This window comes from Podarcis erhardii (genome assembly GCF_964252035.2).
Source record: "Podarcis erhardii genome assembly, chromosome: 18".
In the NCBI taxonomy this organism is placed as follows: domain Eukaryota; kingdom Metazoa; phylum Chordata; class Lepidosauria; order Squamata; family Lacertidae; genus Podarcis; species Podarcis erhardii.
In genome coordinates this window covers 521,764-540,298 of record NC_138516.1, presented here as the reverse complement: position 1 = coordinate 540,298, position 18,535 = coordinate 521,764, and the positions used below count along the sequence as shown (strand labels likewise).

At 52.5% G+C, this 18,535-nt stretch overlaps 2 protein-coding genes across 6 annotated transcripts in view; one reads left to right on the top strand and one right to left on the bottom strand.

Moving 5' to 3' along the window:
* The window catches only part of ADAMTSL5 (ADAMTS like 5), a 28,030-nt gene extending 16,244 nt beyond the window's left edge, over positions 1–11,786 (top strand). For all 4 annotated transcript variants that reach the window (XM_081846230.1, XM_081846232.1, XM_081846233.1 and 1 more), the window contains exons 5-12: positions 302–410; positions 2,768–2,895; positions 3,437–3,560; positions 8,143–8,226; positions 8,807–8,970; positions 9,070–9,313; positions 10,389–10,460; positions 10,748–11,786. In XM_081846230.1, the coding sequence (XP_081702356.1) occupies positions 302–410; positions 2,768–2,895; positions 3,437–3,560; positions 8,143–8,226; positions 8,807–8,970; positions 9,070–9,313; positions 10,389–10,460; positions 10,748–11,064 (1,242 nt within the window). In that variant the 3' untranslated portion in view covers positions 11,065–11,786. The remainder of the gene's footprint in view (positions 1–301; positions 411–2,767; positions 2,896–3,436; positions 3,561–8,142; positions 8,227–8,806; positions 8,971–9,069; positions 9,314–10,388; positions 10,461–10,747) is intronic.
* A 149-nt stretch (positions 11,787–11,935) lies between these two features.
* Positions 11,936–18,517, bottom strand: LOC309332902 (kelch-like protein 23). Of its 2 annotated transcripts, XR_014152349.1 has the most exons (4): positions 16,864–18,517; positions 15,432–15,846; positions 12,886–13,638; positions 11,936–12,733 (listed from the first exon to the last, which is right to left on the bottom strand). XR_014152349.1 is itself a non-coding variant. In XM_081846238.1 (3 exons), the coding sequence occupies exons 1-3, from the start codon at positions 17,774–17,776 to the stop codon at positions 13,326–13,328; spliced, it is 1,641 nt and encodes a 546-aa protein (XP_081702364.1). In that variant the 5' UTR covers positions 17,777–18,517; the 3' UTR covers positions 11,936–13,325. The 2 variants fall into 2 exon arrangements, 1 of the variants encoding a protein (XP_081702364.1); XM_081846238.1 differs by having other exon boundaries at positions 11,936–13,638.
* Positions 18,518–18,535: the final 18 nt, after the last annotated feature.

The following is an 18,535-nucleotide window of genomic DNA, read 5'->3' as shown; positions in this document are numbered from 1 at the left end:
ACTGTCAAGGGATGCTGTGGGGGGGGGTCAAGGGCTGGCATTGCCTATCAACCACCAATGGGCTGGGAAGGAAGTCCAGCATCACCTAGCAGTTGGCTGAAAGGCAAAGGTGGATCTACGGTGGGTGGTGAAGTGAAAGTTATTATTGAAAGCCAGATCTTCCAGCCCTCTTGTGCAAGCCCCGCCCCCATGGGTGACATCAGGGCCCCAATTCTGGCAGTGGCCAGAGAGTTCAGGCTGGATCTCCGTTTCCTTGCATCTCATTGTCCTTTCACACTGTGGCTTTCCTCCTCTCTTGCAGGAGTGCCTTCCTGGATCCGTCCCCTTCCGGGCTGTCCAGTGCTCCCTCTACGATGGCAAGCCTGTCCTGGGCAGCCAGACACCTTACCAATGGGTCCCCTTCCATGGAGGTGAGCTCAGCCTGGGGAGATCTCAGCCCAAAGCCCAAGGGGAGGTTTTGGGGTTTCCCCCTCTTGTGCTGTCCTTTAAGGAGTAGGGGAACAAATCTTCCCATTTCCATTTCATAATCTCACAACACTCACACATCTATCTATCCTCACAAAAATTTGGCAGGATTTTAGTGCAAATTTCTCGTAAGATATATATATATACCCAATCAAGCAATTCCCCCTATTATACAATGTATTTCTACATGGTATTTTCATGAATATATTAATTTTAATTCACATTTCCCCTCCTACAAAATATGCATTTTGGGTTTGGGGAGGGTTGTCGAGAAATGGCATTGAAAAATTCATAGAAGTGCAAATTAGCTGCATTCCGGTTCATTTTATTGCTCTGGTGAGTATGAATTGGGGGCAAGTGGGTGTTTTCCCCTGATAGTACTCATTAACAACAACAGCAACTATTACTATTATTACTGGGTGGCTCCCAACAAATTATAAAACCACAGTAAAACACAACACATAAAAAACTTTCCGATACAGGTCTGCCTTCAGGTGTCTTTGGAAAGTCATGTAATAGGTTACTGTATTTTTCGCTCTATAGGATGCACCAGACCATAGGAGGGGGAGAACGGGGGGGGGGGGATTTGTTCTCCCTCTCAAAAACAAGGTGCGTTCAAGAGCAGGTCGGAGAACAGCGCAAAGGCTGCGCGCAGCCTTGCCGCTGCCCCCAAGCTTGTGGGGCTGGCGGTGGGGGGAAGCGCTGCTTTCCCCCACCGCCAACCTCAAAGATCCCTGAAGCCTTTGGAGCACAGCTTTGGGGACAGCCTTTCAGGCCTCCGCAGGGCGGAGCTAGAACAGCTTCGGGCTGTAGGCAGCTGTTCGCAAGCCTGCAGAGCCCGGGGGGAACTCCCGCGGGCTCCACAGGCCTGCGGAGAGCTGCCTGAAGCCAGGGGTGCGCAGCACCACGCTCCCCGGGCTTCGGGCTGCAGGCAGCTATCCGCAAGCCTGCGGAGCCCAGAGGGAGTTCCCACCGGGCTCCTCAGGCTTGTGGATAGCTTCCCGAAGCCTGGAGAGCGAGAGGGGTCGGTGCACACCCAGCGGCGTAGCGTGGGTTGTCAGCACCCGGGGCAAGGCAAGTAATTTGCGCCCCTAACCCCTAACCTGCCGCCGCTGCCAGCTTCTTCTTGCTGCTGCCTGGGCTGGGGTATTCACAGTTCTACAAATCTTTGGCGCTGGCTTGCTCCATTAGTTTTACTTGGGGGGGGGGTGAGAGAGAGATTACAATTGTGCTATGTGCACCGAGGGGGGGGGGCACGGTTGCAACACAGTGGGGGGGAGAGAAGAAGAGAAACTAGCAGGAGAACCTTGATTTCCCTCGGCAGCTCTGTGGGGAAGGAGGACGCAGACTGGGCTCCTTCCTCGCCACAAGATCCTGGCTGCGGGGCGCAATTCGGGAGGCTCGGCTGGCCGGGCCCAGGCCCCACGGGGCTCCTCCGCGCTCCCCTCCCCCGGCCGGGCGGCGCCTGCAAAGGCTGCGGGTTCCGCTGCACCTCCGTTTCTCTTTCCACTGGTAGCGAGAGCGGGTGGGAGGAGGCCACCCGGGAGCCGGAACCGGGTGCCAAATAAGGAGAGCGGGGCGGGCCCGGATCCTGGCCTTGTATGGCGCTTCCCCTCGGCCAGCAGCCCAACCAAGCTCGCGGCGGCGGCGAGGCGATGCCCGCACAGGGGGGCGCCCACCACTCGGCCCCCGCCCGGCGCTGCAGCCCCAGCACCTGCCCGCTCCTCCCAAGGGGCCTCCTCTCCCTCCCGCCTCTTCGCAGCAGTCCTCGCGGGGGGGGGGGGGACAGGCTCGACTCTCCTCTCCCTCTTGCGCCCCGATCCTGGCCAGGCTCTGGCTCTGGACCTCCTTGCTGGCGCCTGCTGCTCCCCCTGGTCGCCCAGCCCGACCCCTCCTCCCAAAGGAGCTGAGCCCCGAGGCTCTTCGGCGACTCTGGAGGCGGCAAGCGCGCCCCCCCCAGATGTTGCGCCCGGTGCGGCCGGCCCCCCCTGCACCCCCCACGCTACGCCACTGTGCACACCGACCCCTCTCACTCTCCAGGCTTCAGCAAAAGTCTACATTCGCTCCATAGGACGCACACACTTTCCCCCTTCATTTTTGTGCGTCCTATAGAGCGAAAAATATGGTATCTCCTTGACATCAGATGGGAGGGCGTTCCACAGGGCGGGCGCCACCACCAAGAAGGCCCTCTGCCTGGTTCTCTGCAACTTCACTTCTCACAGTGAGGGAACCGCCAGAAGGCCCTTGGAGCTGGATCTCTGTGTCTCGGCTGACCCCCTTCCTCCTCTTCCCTTTTTGCCAGCCCCCAACCTCTGCGACCTGAACTGCCTGGCTGTAGGGCACAATTTCTACTACACCTTTGGAAGGGTCCTGGATGGGACCCGCTGCAGCCCAGACTCCCGGGACCTCTGCATCAGCGGCCGTTGTTTGGTAAGTCCTGTCAGATTTGGGTCAGGGCCTGAGGCGAACCCCAAAAGCTAAAACAAGAATAGACTGAAAGCAGATTGAAACTCACTTCAACTTTCCAAACATGGAGGTAGACTTGTCTAAACAGGAATGTTTCTCAGCAGGATCCCAAAAGAGTCCAGGGAAGGCAGCTGCCTGATATCAATAGTCAGGGAGTTCCAAAGTGTAGGTGCTGCCACCCTAATGTGGAAAATGGGTCTTATGTGGTACCAGTAACAGGACAGTCAGGTGGGCACATAAGGGGTGCACAGGGATGTTAGCTGGGGGGGATCCCTTTGGGGTATCCAGCGTCCAGGGTCATTTTATGCTCTGATTGCTTTCTGAATAGTAACAATATTAATAATAATAATAATAATTTTTATTTATTTATTATTTATACCCTGCCCATCTGGCTGAGTTTCCCCAGCCACTCTGTGCTAGACTTCTGCTGGAGATGCACAGATTTATCAAATCCCCCACCCCCAATCTGGTGCCTGATGCTCCCCCCTCTTGGTCTCCCTTCCAGAGAGCCGGCTGCGATGGGCTGCTGGGCTCAGAGTCTCAGGCGGATGCCTGCGGTGTCTGCGGAGGCAGGAACGAGTCGTGCGTCCTGGTGCACCATGTCTTCCGGGCAGCCTTTCCCAGCTCTGGTGATTCAATGCCTTGACGTTCTCCGTGGGTGAATGCTTTGGCTTTTGGCTTTTCATGCTCTTCCTCCTCACCCCAAGCACCTCCTCCTCCTCCTCCCCTCCCCAGCACCTTCCCCTCTTTGGGCAAACGCACATGCCACTTTGTCAGAGATTGCCACTTTGTCAGGGATTGAAGTCAGCAGAACGGAAGTGGTTGCCCCAGAGCAACAACAAAGAAAAGAGGTGTCCTTTTTTGCAGCTAGGAAAGTGCAGACAAAATGGTGAGGTAACCAGCCTCCTATAACCAACAGGCTTAAGTCTAATCAACACACGAAGGGAGTAATACCACAGAGTCCACACTTAGCTAGGACCACTTCCACTCCCCTTGGGAGGAGCTCGGGTCTCCATCCTGCTGAGAAGCTCAAAGTGCAAAGAGGTTTCAGCTGGTTGCTCCAGCTCTCACAAGCCACTCTTGAGTTCCCCTGCCAACAGTGTAGGAACACACACACACACACACACACACACACATATATATATATAATATTTCCAAAATAGAGAAATAGAATAAGAAAAAAAGAAAGAAAAAGAATAAACTTACATCCAAAGATCATACAAATTCCACATATCGAGATTACTTTGAATCTCCTGACTTCCCCCATTCCACCCATCCATCTTAATTCTACTTTCAACTGCATAGCAATACTTTTCCAATTTTTCATCTTCCTAAGTTATCTGTACTTTCTATTACATTATAAGTGTATTTAGAATCCTGCTAATGTTTTAACCTGTTTACAATGATTTTGTATATACATTATAAACATTTCCCATTCTTTTTAAAATTTATTGTCTTCTTGGTTCCTGAGCTTCCCAGTTAATTTTGCCATTCCAGCATAATCCATCAACTTGATTTGCCATTCTTCTTTGGTTGGGGTTGTCTCTTCCTTCCATCTCTGGGCTAGCAAAAACCAAGTGGCCATTGTAGCATACACAGTTTCCTCTGATCTTTTGGGATCTCGGTACCTATAATTCCTAGCAGAAAAGCTTCTGTTTTTTTAGGAAAGGTTATTTTAAACATTTTTTTCATTTCATTATATATCATTTCCCAGAATTTCTTGATTACAATTCCACCGCATATGATAAAAGGTAACCTCTTTTTCCTTACATTTCCAGCATATATTGGTACAGTACTTGTTCTATACATTTTTGCTAATTTTACTGGGGTTAAGTACCACCAATACATCATTTTAAGGGAATATAGAGAGAAGGCTTGGTAATATTCTAAGTTCTGGGGCATATACTGTTCTCCACTCTCTCTTGATTCTTGCCATAAAAATCTTGGAGTCTATGCACATGCTGACCACAAATAGAATGTTAGATTGTTCCTACCCTGTTTTCGTTTTGGTACAGCCCCCAAACTACTTCGGGATTGACCTCCTCTTCAGCTTGTCTTAAATTAGCTCAACTGTTCCGTAAAATAATAGTTCTCCAGTTAGCTTTATGGAGTGTTATTTCTTTAGTTTAAGACCTCGATTCTTTGGATTAACTTTGGTTTCAGATTAACCTTAAATGCTCCAAGGTCTCAATAACCAGGTATTTGAGCTTGTCGTTATTCAGTGGAGATTCCCCCGCCTGGTCATTCCGGAATCGGGCTTTCTCACCTGGGGGAAGGATCGCTGTTGTTAACATCCGAGGTCTCCTTCCTCCCAGTCTGGGTTTAGGAACCCCCTTCGATGCCGCAGCTGATCCTTACAGGTTCAAGCAACCCTCCTGAACCCTCGGGGGGGGGGCATGAAGCCCTACAGCCCCCATTTCACCCCACTGGTGAGTGTGCGTCTCACGGAGAATGCGGGACGCACGTACGAAGTCGACCTGTGGTGAACTGAAAGTCCTAACTATGGTTACTTATACTAACATGCTCTCAAAACTATAAAATGGTGAGAGCAGCTGCCTTGCCCTGCCTCACAGGTTGGTGGCCATCTTGAAAGTCACTAGGACAGATTTTTCAACCTACCTGCATACTAATTGTGCCAGGACCGAAGCTCCCCATACTTTAAAATTTGATTTTCTTATTATATGATTCTGAAAGCCTTTATGTCCTTTCACTTTATCATACCATAAATACTGTATGCATGCCATCCAAATCTATTATCATGTCTTTCTAGATCTAACACATCTCCATTTTTCAATATCTTCCATTCCCAGGTCCAGCAGATGCAAGATGCCTCATAGTACAATCTCAAATTTCATACCTGTGGTCCATAACTGTTCCCAGTCAGCCATCATTATGTTATGTCCAACATCTTGTGCCCATTTAATCATAGCAGATTTCACCGTTTCATCCTGAGTGTTCCATTTCAACAGCAAGTTATACATTCTTGACAAATTCTTAATTTTGGGATCTAACAATTCTGTTTCCAATTTTGATTTTTCCACCTGGAAGCCAACTTTTTTATCCAAGTTATATGCCTCCATTATTTGAAGCCAATCTCGCACTTTGTTTTTTAATTTTTCAAAAGCTCTGCAGTTTTACTCTGTCTCCATCTTGTTCCAAAATTTCCCAATATTTCGGCCATTTGGCGTCCATATTGAGTTTTTTCTGTGCCTTCGCTTCCATTGGTGACAACCATCTTGGGGTTTTATTTTCTAACAAATCCTTATATCTTATCCAAACATTAAACAATGCTTTTCTAACAATATGGTTTTTAAATGCTTTATGTGCTTTTACCTTATCATACCACAAATATGCATGCCAACCAAATACATTGTTAAAACCTTCTAAATCCAGCACATCAGTGTTTTCAAGAAGCAGCCATTCTTTCAGCCAGCAAAAAGCAGCTGATTCATAGTAAAGTTTAAGGTCTGGCAGGGCAAATCCACCTCTTTCTTTAGCATCAGTTAATATCTTAAATTTTATTCGAGGCTTCTTGCCCTGCCAGACAAATCTGGAAATATCTCTCTGCCACTTCTTGAAACAATCCGTCTTGTCTATAATTTGCAATGTTTGAAACAAGAACAACATCCTTGGCAATACATTCATTTTTATTGCAGCAATTCGACCTAACAATGATAACTTCAAATTTAACCATATTTCTAAGTCCTAAATTCCCTTTTATTTCTTTCCATGTAACAATTTAGGAACTTTCACCACTTTTTACTGCCTGTGCCACTTTCATGAATCTGACCTTTGGAGAGTTAGTAAGTAAATCAACTTTTAACTCACCAAAGGGAACTTGGGAACTCACTGAGAAGGGCATAATTTGTTTTTATTTTTTTATGAATATTTTTTATTAAATTTTCAAATACATAATACAAGATCCCTACACCAAAAAATCAAAACAAATACACCAAGAAACCACATAGAAAGAAAGAAATAGAAAAAGAAAAAAGAAAAAAGAGAAAAATATAACCAACTATTCAATGCAACTTTTCTTATATAACTAACTGGACTTCCTCGCATCTCCTTACCCTGCATTATTTATAATCAGAATGTCAGCAAACCTTGTTTCATACCTTATTTTGTACTTTCCAAATGTTATACTTCTAAATTTAAAATAGTTTTTAACGATTGCTCATACCTTAAAATTAAACATAGTGTTACCTTAAATTTCGACCTTTTCTTACTTATAACTTAATTTTCTATTTTACGAAGCCTATTTGCTGGAGCTGATATTTTCTAAATCGTGCAAATGCTTAACATTCATACAACTTATAATACTTTTGTAGATAATCTTTAAACTTCTTCCAGTCCTCTTCCATTGTTTCTTCTCCCAAGTCTCGGATTCTGCCAGTCATTTCAGCCAATTCCATATAGTCTATCAATTGCGTCTGCCACTCTTCCAGTGTGGGCAAGTCTTGTGTCTTCCAGTACTTTGCAATGAGTATTCTTGCTGCTGTAGTCGCATACATAAAGAAGCTTCTGTCCTTCTTTAACACTTTCTGGCCGACAATGCCCAAGAGGAAGGCCTCCGGTTTCTTAACAAAGGTATATTTAAATACCTTTTTTAGTTCATTGTAGATCATTTCCCAGAAGGCTTTCACTTTAGGGCAAGTCCACCAGAGGTGAAAGAATGTTCCTTCAGCCTCTTTACACTTCCAACATTTATTATCAGACAGGTGATATTTGAAGGAATCACAGTTCACATTTCCATGCTTTACTTACTTGCGTAGTTTGTGATTTTAAATCTATGCTTGGGTCCCCTCACCAAAGAGAACTTGCCCCAAACTTGGATCTTGGCAGCCAGGGAATTCTCTTCCTACACAGATTTTGATCCAACAGGAATTCACTGAAAAGCATGAGATCACAGAATAGCAGAATTGGAAGGGTCCCTGGGGGTCATCCAGCCCAACCCCCTGCAGGACAGCAATCTCAGCTAGAGCATCTCTGACAGGTGTCCATCCAACTCCTGACATTTCAAGTAGTATGTCTGAGGAAGCCCTCTGTCCAGCGCTGCACGTCACACTCTGAGCCTCCCCCCCAAAAAAACATGCAGTTCCCCTTCACCCCCTGGCTGCCTCCCCCTGGGCAGCCCCCTCCCCCTCCCTCCCCAGTGGTCTCTCTCTCTCCCCCCTGCACTTGACCTGCTCTCCTCTGATTGCTTCACAGGTTACTTTGGCTACCAGAATGTCACTCAGATCCCGGCAGGCGCCAGACACATCAAGGTGACAGACAGCAGCCGCAATTACCTCGGTAGGAGGGGCTGCTGGGCAGGTTCCTATTCCCACCCCCATGCCTGTTGCTGACCCCTTGTGGTGGTGGGGGCCCCAAGAATTGCATCCTACCAACTGCCTATTTTGAAACTACACTTTTACAAAATGGACACACATTCAGGAACCCTGGCAGGTGGCCACCCATCTTCCATTTAAAAACCTCTCATGAATCCTAGAAGCATTGCAAGGGGCCCCCAAGGGTCATCTAGCCCAACCCCCTGTGATGCAGCAATTGCAGCAAAAGCATCCCTGACAGATGGACACCCAACTTCTCTTTAAAAGCCTCCAAGGAAGGAGAGCCCACCACCTTCCAAGAGAGTTCGGTTGCCGAACAGCTACTTTCTGCACAAACACCCCTCTTGAGCTCCAAGGACAGTGGCATTGCCCTGAGGGGCCACCCCCAAGCAGGCCCTGCCTGTGGTAGCTCCCCACGCCTCCTCTGAAACTGGAGGCACCCAGAGGCTCCCTTGGGGGTTCTGGGGTGGTTGGCTGGGGAGGAGAGGGCCAGCCAAAAACTCCCCCAAAAGCTTCCCCCAAACGTCCTTCCTTCCCCTCCCCAGCTCTAATGACTGCAAACCAGCGCTACGTCATCAACGGTGACTGGGCCATTGACTGGCCAGGGATGTACGAGGCAGCAGGCACCCAAGTCCGCTACACTCGCACAGCGGACGCCCACGAGAGCCTTGAGGCAGCCGGACCCACCCAGGAGGACTTGCTGGTCATGGTGAGATGGGCCAGGGAATTGTTTGGGGGTTTTCCACCTGGGTGCAAAGGATATTAACTGGGTCTCGCCCATGCACCCAATGCCTGTTTCTTGCCTCAGGTCCTTTTCCAGGAGCCCAACGCGGGCATTGAGTTCCAGTTCTGGCTCCCGAAAGAGCACTTCCACCCCATCCAGAGTGACGCCAGCCCCCTTCGCCAGCCCCAGACCAGGGAAGTCGGGGATGGCTCACCAAGGGGGCACCCAGCCATCCTGCCAGCCCCGCCCTCCCAAAATGACATCGCCAGGAAGACGCCTCAGCGGGAGGGAATGCCCTTGCCAGCCAAAGTGCCCCCAGGGAGCTCAGGTATCCTCAAATCTCTCTCTCCCCCCCCCCATTCTCTGTCCATCTCTCCTTCCTTCACCCCCACAATAGTATCAGGGTGCAGGACTGGAGTGCTCTTAGAAAGAAACATTTTCTTGTTGGAAATCTAGGAGATTTGAGGGATTTGGTAGCATTTGTTCCAAGGTACCCACCCATGCAGACCCTGATCCCATGTCTGCCCTCCCCTTGCTTTCCCCCTCCTCCAGCTCCAATGTCCTGTTTTCATAGAATCATAGAACTGTAGAGTTGGAAGAGACCCCAAGGGTCATCTAGCCCAACCCCCAGCAATGGAGGAATGACTGAGCTACCCAAGCGCCCTGGGTGACCTTGGGGGCCAGTCCCTGCCTCTCTCTGTCTTGCCTACCTCACAGGGCTGGTGTGGGATTTAAATGAGAAGGGGGGTCAGGGCCACAGGAGCCTCCTGGAGCTGCTTGGAGGAAGAGGTGGATAGAAGTGCCATGAAATGAATAAACTTCTCCACAGATTCTGCTGCTTTCAGCAGCTCGCACCCTCCAGGCCCTCTGGGAGCCTTGAGCTGCTCCCACCCCATAATTTGAGGTGGGATTCCTGGCTCTCGGCCTGTGCAGGCAGCTCCCCAGCTTGTGAGTTCATTAGTGCAACATTTTGCCACAGAACCCACAAAGCCCAGGCTGGTTTCTGGCAGCCTTTGATGTCGCAGGAAGATTCCTCCAAGCCCTGGCAGAGCCACCTCTTCTCCCCCCAACCCACCAAAAGAAAAGCCTGAGGAGTAGGAGAAGCCCCTGACTAGAACCCCAGGTACTGGGAACTGTAGCTCAGTGCTGTGCAAACTACAGTTCCCAGGATTCTTTGGGGGGTGGGGGGGCTTGATTGTGTGCATGCCTCTCACCTGGAACTGGGTTTCCAGGCCACATGCAACTCTCCAAATCCCACCAGCCACCACCTCTCGGCCGGACGCCGCCCCGCACTTGTAGGGAGAAAGAGGGCTGGGTTGAAGTGCAGGAAAGACTACTCATAAAATAGAAGGCGGTCAGTGCCCCCCTTTCCCCCCACAAAATGCTTTCTCCTCATCCTGCAGGGCTGTGCGGGGCGTGCGACTCTCCCAGGGGAAAATCCCAGCGCATCCACCACTACTGCAACAGCGACTTTGGTACGTGGCCCCTCCGCATGGAAGGGAACCTCAAGGGTCATCTAGTCCAAACTGCCGCAGTCTCCCTCCTCCCTCCAGGGCCAAGGTGGGGAGGAGCGTAGAGGGTCCCATGCCAAGGAACCCCCACCCCCTTTCCTGTTATCCCCGAAGGTCCTGAGTTCTTGGGATGTTGTTGCGGGTGGAGAGGGGAGCTGGATGAGGAGAGCCCTCCCTCGAGGGGCTCTTCCCCCGGAGGGCCGCTGCAGGAGAGCCCCCCTCCTGACCTCCTTTCTCCCCTGCCTGCGCAGTCTTCCGCGCCCGAGTCCTCTCCAAGCGCCGGGTGGGGCAGGAGATGCGCTACGATGTGCAGGTGTTGCACACCTACCGCAACCGCTTCCCTGTCGTGCGGCGCGAGTTCGTCTGGGTGCCCGACGCCTGCGACTGCCCGCTGCTGGCCGAGCAACGCGAGTACGTCCTGATGGCCCGGCGCCACGTCAACTACGAGCACACCCTCAACCGCCTGTTGCTGCCCCGGGGCGGCTACGCCAGGCCCTGGACGCCCCGCGAGGACCTGCAGCTCAGGGACGCCCCCAAGCACTGCTCCCGGGGCGGAACCCCGCCCTAAGGTGGGGGTCCCCGTCTCTGCCGCGTCCACCGTCCTACTACCGGAGTGCCGTGAAAATGGCTGGGAGTCCGGACCCTCTGCGGACCTCTGGGTGCGCCACACGGATCTTTCGCAGCTGCCGTCTGCGAACGAGGGCGAATTCAAGGGAAGGGAGACTCTTCCTCTCTCACAACGCGATTGGCCAGGGAGATCTGAGCTCGAGCGCTTTTGCCTTCATTCTGTCCCAGGGGGGTGGGATTCTGCGTCTCCCTAACAGTTGCTCCTAGGATCCCCTTCCCTGCCATGCTCAGGTTTCGACTCTGCGCAGAAAACATTGGAAGATTCAGGGGGGACAAAAGAAAGGTCTTCTTCTCACAGAGGGGGTTGTGTTAAGCTGTGGAACTCCCTGCATTAGGAAGCAGTGGCAGCCGCTCATCTGCTCTGAAAGAGAATTCACGACAGATGCAGCTACTGGCGCGGTGGGTTGCCCCCAATGGCTATGCTCTCCTTCCCCTTGCCAAAATCAGGAGGCCAAGATCGCCTGGGCATTGGCGGCCTGACTCGCACTTCCACCCATCTCCCGGACACATTAAGCCACAGCGCCACCATGGCTGACTCTGCCCAAGATCTCAGAGGACGCTGCCTGCAAGAGGACTCTGGGGCATATACAGAATCCCTCTGGCCTCGTAAGCTCAGTCTTCATTTCTGCTCCTCAAAACCAGTAAAGGTATTCTACGGTCTGACATGCTGCATTGATTCATTCATTGATTGTGTTTATATCTCCTGGGAGCGTAACATATGGTGCACATGGCAAAACCACACTGGGATATCCGCTGAGAGGCAGCGCCTGGCCTCCAAGGCCACCTAGGGAGCTTTCTATGGGCGAGGTAGAAGGATTTGAACTTGGGTCTCACAGGTCCCAATCCAACACTCTGGCTCTCTAATGACACACATAAACTTCCCAAGCCACCCTCAAACTAGCTTCAGCAAAGCAAACATTTGACACAGTCTTTACACATGCAGAGACGCCAACTTGTGAGCAGGAGAGATGGGCAGTGATTGTAGATATGGACAGCAAGGGGCGACTTACAATGCAGCAGTGGGGAGAAGAGGGTGTGTGTGGAAAGGACCTTGGTGCTTTTTAAGGTGCTAATGTGTCCATGGCCTCAGGGGAAGGCAGCTCACCCCACACTCCCCAAACCATCCTGCCTCATCCTCCATTTATCCAGGCTACAGGCAGCCTATGGCTCCTTCTCCTGGACAATTGTGGTGCAGCAATTATGGTGGGGTTAGTACTGTATTTTGCAGGAAGGAGTCCAATGCCAAATTTAGGTTTGTTTGACTGCTCTGTTGCCCTCAGAAGAAGGTAGATTCTCCTCCTTTGGAGGTTTTTAAGCAGAGGTTGGATGGCCATCTGTTAGGGATTCCATTGCTGTTATTCCTGCATTGCAGGGGCTTGGAAAAGAAGTCCCTCGGGGTCCCTGGGGAGGTGCATTGCGAAGCGTGAGGCAGCCCGATGATTTACTTGGAGAACTTGCAAACGCTCTGTAGCCGAGTCCAGGTGAGGGGGAGCAGTAAATGCAACTAATAAATAGGATATCTTCACAGGTAGGAGGAGCATAGGGACCCCCACAATGGGGGCAGTTTTGGGGACCCCCATCTCCACCACATTCCCTTCCACGTGGGCCACCTGCCCAGATTCCCCCCCCCTCCAGCTGTGCTTTCAGGCAAGGAAACAGAAGTTGGAGCGGATTTGCTGCAAAATGACCTCCATGCAGCCCCCACCCCTACCTTGGCCCTGACACACCACAATCTGGATCAGGACTGAAACCCGATGGCCACATCAGTATCACTGCCATCTCACACGTCTCCAACATCCTGACTTCGTTTCACTCATTTCCCCCAAACTCGCTGATTGATCCCATCAATGTGCTGGTTGGCAACTTGCATTTACTTCCTTATTATGTTCAAGTTCCTCTCCCTGTCATTTGAAATCAGCTCAGAGAGGCAGCTTTGCCAGGAACATGAGCGCTGGCCAGTAGGTGGTGTGCAGCTCTGCCTCCGCCATACAAAGAGGGGAGGCCCAGTCCCACCGAGCCCCCTCTGCAGCAGCAGGCTATCTGCACTCCACTCCTGCGGTGGGCGAGGCTTCACCACAGATGGCTGGATACCCAAACGGTCTCTTTCGTTCCAAAATGAAGGAGAGAAAAAGAACAGGGCAGCCGACTTTTCCCGCTCTCCGTCTCCCACACTGCTGCCTTGGAGGGTGTTGGCATACCACGTCATGCGCAAATGTCAAATCTCCGCACGGAGGCTGTCCCGTGGATGGGCAGTGGGCAGGGGAGCTTGCTGTCCACCTCCTGGCACATCTCCAGGTAAGGGTCCAAGAGAACCATGTTGGGGAGTGCAGTGTTGCCCTGTCTCTGCGCCAGGAGATAGATCCTGCCATTGGCTGCGCTGCACCCTGTGAAGAACCGTCGTGCCAGGCACTCCTCCTCCACCGGTGTCCACTCTCCCGAGTCCACATCAAAGCGGAAGGCGCCCCCTCCCACGGTGTAGATGGCCCCATTCAGAGCCACAACACAGAGGTCATACCTGGGGATGGAGAGAGGAGAGCATCAGGCAGGTGCCTACACCTCAGGCGGCATGGGGAGATGACCGCCAGGGGGCAGCTGATCCCAAGGCAGATCTTCCTTCTCCTCCTCCTGAGGCAAATCTTCCCCTGCCTCTGGTGGGGAGTGGGGTGTGTGCCATTTGGGGAGATGCCTCAGGTGCCCAAACGTTTTGGGCTTGCCTGCCTGGAGGTGTCCCAGGTGCAAAGCAGCTCTGGACATCCCTCAGCCTAGGCAGTCGCGAGTTTACTGCTGCATTTAGAAGGAGACTGGGCTCCCTTTGGGAATGGGGAGGAAGAGCCAAACTTGATGGAGAAATGGGGGAATGGACAGTGTGAGGGATGATTGGCAAATCTGCAGACAGACAGCAGGTGCCTCCAAGTTCTGAAGGTGCATCGTGGCTCAGAAGAGGCCGTCTTGGCTCAGGGTCAAGGGGGGGAGGCTGTCACAATCAGGGTGAAAGCCCCAAAGCGCAGGCGCCCATTGCAGGTCTCTGGGGCAGAGGCAGGTGAGGAAGGCATCAGCGAGAGGACAACAACTGCAGAGTTTGATTATTTTCTGTTCAATTATTTCGGTTATCTTAACATTTTCTATTTCGATTATTAAAGTTAAGATTTTTCTTTTGAATTTTCAGATTGCCAGAAGGAAGCATACCAGGTACTGTACCATCCAACCACCTTAGGGGCTCTGCTCTGGATTTGTAGAGGGTTATGAAGATATTCCACGTATTGCATTCAGAGAGCTGAAAATACAGTACAGTGCTACCTCGGGTTAAGAACTTAATTCATTCCGGAGGTTCGTTCTTAGCCTGATACTGTTTTTAACCTGAAGCACCACTTTAGCTAATGGGACCTCCCTGCTGCCACTGCGCCACCGCTGCACGATTTCTGTTCTCAACCTGAAGCAAAGTTCTTAACCCGAGGTAATATTTCTGGGTTAGCGGAGTCTGTAACCTGAAGTGTATGTAACCTGAAGCGTATGTAACCTGAGGTACCACTGTAAAGCCAATATTTTTCCCACCTGACAACCGATGGGCCTCTTTGGTATCAGATACGAGTACGTGGATAGATAAGTTTAAACATGAGCAACCACAGCTGCGAGGGGGCCATGAAAATTGGTGTCCTGGGCTTTTTGGACTTGTCTACCCCATTTACTAGGGACACGGGTGGCACTGTGGGTTATAAATAGGTACTGCTCCGGCGGGAAGGTAAACGCCATTTCCGTGCGCTGCTCTAGTTCGCCAGAAGCGGCTTAGTCATGCTGGCCACATGACCCGGAAGCTGTACGCCGGCTCCCTCGGCCAGTAAAGCGAGATGAGCGCCGCAACCCCAGAGTCGGTCACGACTGGACCTAATGGTCAGGAGTCCCTTTACCTTTACCCCATTTACTATCTGAAAACAAAACGGCGCATTGGTTGCCACATGTGAATTATTTTCCAGATCTCCTGCCCCATTAACAACACAGTGGAGGATGAGGTCCAGAGTTTTCCTTCCCAATGGGCTTCCTTCCCAGGAGGACGAGCTCCACCGGCCCCTCACTTCTCTCTACAGCATGTGCAGAAATTGCCTGCTTGTCCGTTGGATCCCCTCTTGGTCATGTCCGCTCTGCCCACCAAAGCCTGTCTTCACATGCAGGAGAAGCCTAGGAGAAGCTTCTAGGAGCCACAGGTGGGAGCTGAGTGCGGGGGGGGGGGGGGACCCAAGGTGGACACACTACTCCAGAAGGAGCAGGATGTGCCCCACACCTCTAACATCCCAACCTCCAGAGCCGCCTCACCTAGGGAGAGGCGAAAAGGAGACCACATCCCAGATGTCCGTTTCCACGTCCAGCCGCTGGACAGCATGGCAGACACCTCCATTCTCGTCCAGGCCACAGACGACGTAGACACGAGTCCCCACACTAACCGCCCCGGCCCTCTCCACGGGGTGGGCCAGGGGGCTGGTGCTCTCCCAGGAAGAGTCTGTGGGCGCCAGGCGCTCCACCTCAGGCGTGACAGCCCCCTCCTCAGTGCTGCCACCCATCACGTAGAGGTGGAAGCCCACCCCCACAGCACAGTGGCTGTGGCGTGCCGTCTTCATGGCCGGGCCATCCAGCCAGTTGTCGTCCCAGCTGTTGTAGATCAGCACCCAGCCCACGCTGCACCAGGAGAACTCCTCGCGGAAGTAGCCGCCCGTCACAAAGAGGAAGTTGCCTGTGGAGAGAGCACAAGAGATGCCGTTTCCCCTTCCACCATGGACCCACCACACAGAGGCTTCGCTTCCACTGCACATTGCCTCCTGATGAAAGCAAAGCAGTTCGTCTCCAAGGGGTGATATTTCACATCCTGCATTTGTTTCGGTGTGAAGCAAAAGCAACATGGATGAGGTGGGGACAACCAACTGCTTACATAGAACTGGGGGACAATGGCTATTTCTGCCCCCATTTCCATTGGGGTTCCCTGATGCCCCAAAGAGGTATGAGACAGGGCGAATTGAGGCTGAAGGAGACATGGCCAGGAAATAAACATCTATTGGAAGGCAGCCCAAGACAGGGAGTTTGGAGACTTCTGTGTTTTAGCATTTTGTTGGAAGCCACCCAGAGTGGCCGGGGTAACCCAGTTACAGGAGCATCATCATTATCATTATTATTATTTCTGGGTCTAAACTGTTTCTGGTGCAACGGGACGCTGTCACAGAAACCAGAGCACACAGAAATGTCGTTTACCTTTCTGCCACAGTGGTACCCATTTACTGTATCTACTTGCACCAGCTTGCTTTTGAACTGCTAGGTTGGCAGGAGCTGGGACAGAGCAACAGGACCCCATCACAGGGATTCGAACTGCTGACCTTCTGATTGGCAAGCCCAAGAGGCTGAGTGGTTTAGACCGCAGCACCACCCACATCAGGCAAGGCCATGGCACAGCAGTACACTTTGTAGAAGCTTCCTCCCCCCCAGGCTTCTTGCAAAGCAGGAAGCAATTCTAAAGAAAAGGGAACCTCTGAGCATGTGCAGGGTGCAGCCAAACCTCCTGGCACCAGGTAGCCACAGCTGGCACTCTCTCCCACCTAGCACTCCACTAGACGCAAACTTCAAGGTGGTACCCTCTGCCCGCCCACACCAACCCAGAGGGCACCAAAGCAGAGAGCAGACTCTCAATGGCATGGGGAAAATGCCAGCCACCTGCAGGCTGGCTCGCACTCTGTGCATGCTCAGAAGCCAGAAGAGTTACCGATGGCAGCCACAGCGTACTGGGTGAGGTTCTTGCGCCGGAGGGGCGCCCGGGTCTGCCACACCTCCGTCTTCGGTTGGAATTGGAAAAGCTCCTGCTGCTCTTGGTCGTGTTTGCCAGCCAGGACAAAGAGGACCTCATGGCTGCGCCCCACACAAGGTGAGAGGCCTGCCCGTCTCCAGCTGGCAGGCAGGCAAGCATCCAGCTTTTGCAGCAGCCGTCCCGAGGTGTCCTGCCCTGGGGGGCTCTTGCATCGCCGCACCAGCCGCTCCAGGAAGGGCAGGCTCAGGAAGGGTCCGCGGATGAGGCCTGCCAGCTCCAGGAAGACTGCTTCCCGCCCAGCAGGGTCGGCAGTTGCCCACTGCAGCAGCGCCTCAAATGCTGCCTCCTCGCGGCTCACAAAGAGATCGTCGCTCCGCAGCAGCACCCGCAGCGTCTCTGCAGGGACCTCCATGAACTCCTCGCCGGAAGCCACTTCGGCCCAGTGTGAGAGCACCACAGAGAGTGCAGCTGCCTGCAGGTGGGCACAGGAGAAGCATTGCGCGTAGGCCAGGAAACCAAGGCAGTTGGAGACGTGCAGCTCCCTCTCCAGAAATGCCTCACAGAGCCTCTTGGCGCAGTCCAGCTGCAGGAAGTCAGCTGCCTCCAGCAGCTCTGTGACATTGTTGCGGTCAAGGAGGAGGCTGCCCGTCTGTGTGAAGGCCAGCAGGGCCTGGAAGGCAGTGGGGTCCAGGCCCTGGATCCGGATCCGAGGGGCTGTGCGCTCTCGTGTGCCCCCAAAGAACATGGCCTCGAAGTAGCGACTGTAGCGGGCCAACGCCCAGCGCTCGACAGGGAACTGCCTGTCGCCCACCTCCAGGACCACGTGGCCTCCTGACTGGGCCCCAGAAGACACCCCCTCCAGGCCAGCCATGTTCACTGGGTGCAAGCAGGCCACATTTTGGGCTGCGCAGGAGGGCTTTGGCCAGGCAGCCAAGACGGATATAGCAGCAACTCAGCCCCTAAAAATAGATCCCTTCCTTCTGGCTCCCTCAGCTGCCCAGGCAGCTAGTGAGGCATCGTCAGGATGTAAGAAGAGCTGCTGGATCAGGCCAAGCCCAATGTCCCTCTTTCCCTGCTGGGACCAAGAGAGACTGCCTCTGCACCTGGGGGTTCCACAAGGAAGTCTGAAGAGTGTGGCTGCCAGACCATGTCACAGGTGCCCCAAAAAACCTAGGGATCCTCTGAAACTGGATATTCCACAGCAGCATTGGAAAAGCCTGGCTGCTGGATCAGGTCCATCTATCCCAGCCTCCTCTTCTCATAGTGGCCAACCAGGTGGGAAACCCGTAAGCAGGATCCAAGCAAGAGAGCAGCTCTCCCCTCCTGTGATTTCCAGCAACTGGTATTCAGAAGCATTGCTGCCTTGTCTGGATTCCTGTGTTCTTAGGGAAGCTTGACCACTGCAAAGACAGGAGGCTGGGCTAGATGGGCCTGATCCAGCAGTCTCTTCGGACGTCTTCATTCCTGGGGTACACACTCACTCCTCGTAGGTCTCCTTGCTGTGCTACTGACGTCTGCAACTAAAGAAGCCAAGTAAAGGGAAGTGCTGCTTAAGCAGAGAATGAAGTAGTTGCTACATTTTCATTGTGGCTGCACGTCAGGCATCTACACTCAATTCAAAGAGATTGGT

Excerpts from the sequence above, each read along its gene's own strand:
- LOC309332902 (XM_081846238.1), bottom strand. The coding sequence starts at position 17,776 with ATGGCTGGCCTGGAGGGGGTGTCTTCTGGGGCCCAGTCAGGAGGCCAC. Across the intron at positions 15,847-16,863 it reads GTACGCTGTGGCTGCCATCG|GCAACTTCCTCTTTGTGACG; the intron begins GTAACTCTTCTG and ends CTCTCTCCACAG. Across the intron at positions 13,639-15,431 it reads TCCTTTTCGCCTCTCCCTAG|GTATGACCTCTGTGTTGTGG; the intron begins GTGAGGCGGCTC and ends CTCCATCCCCAG.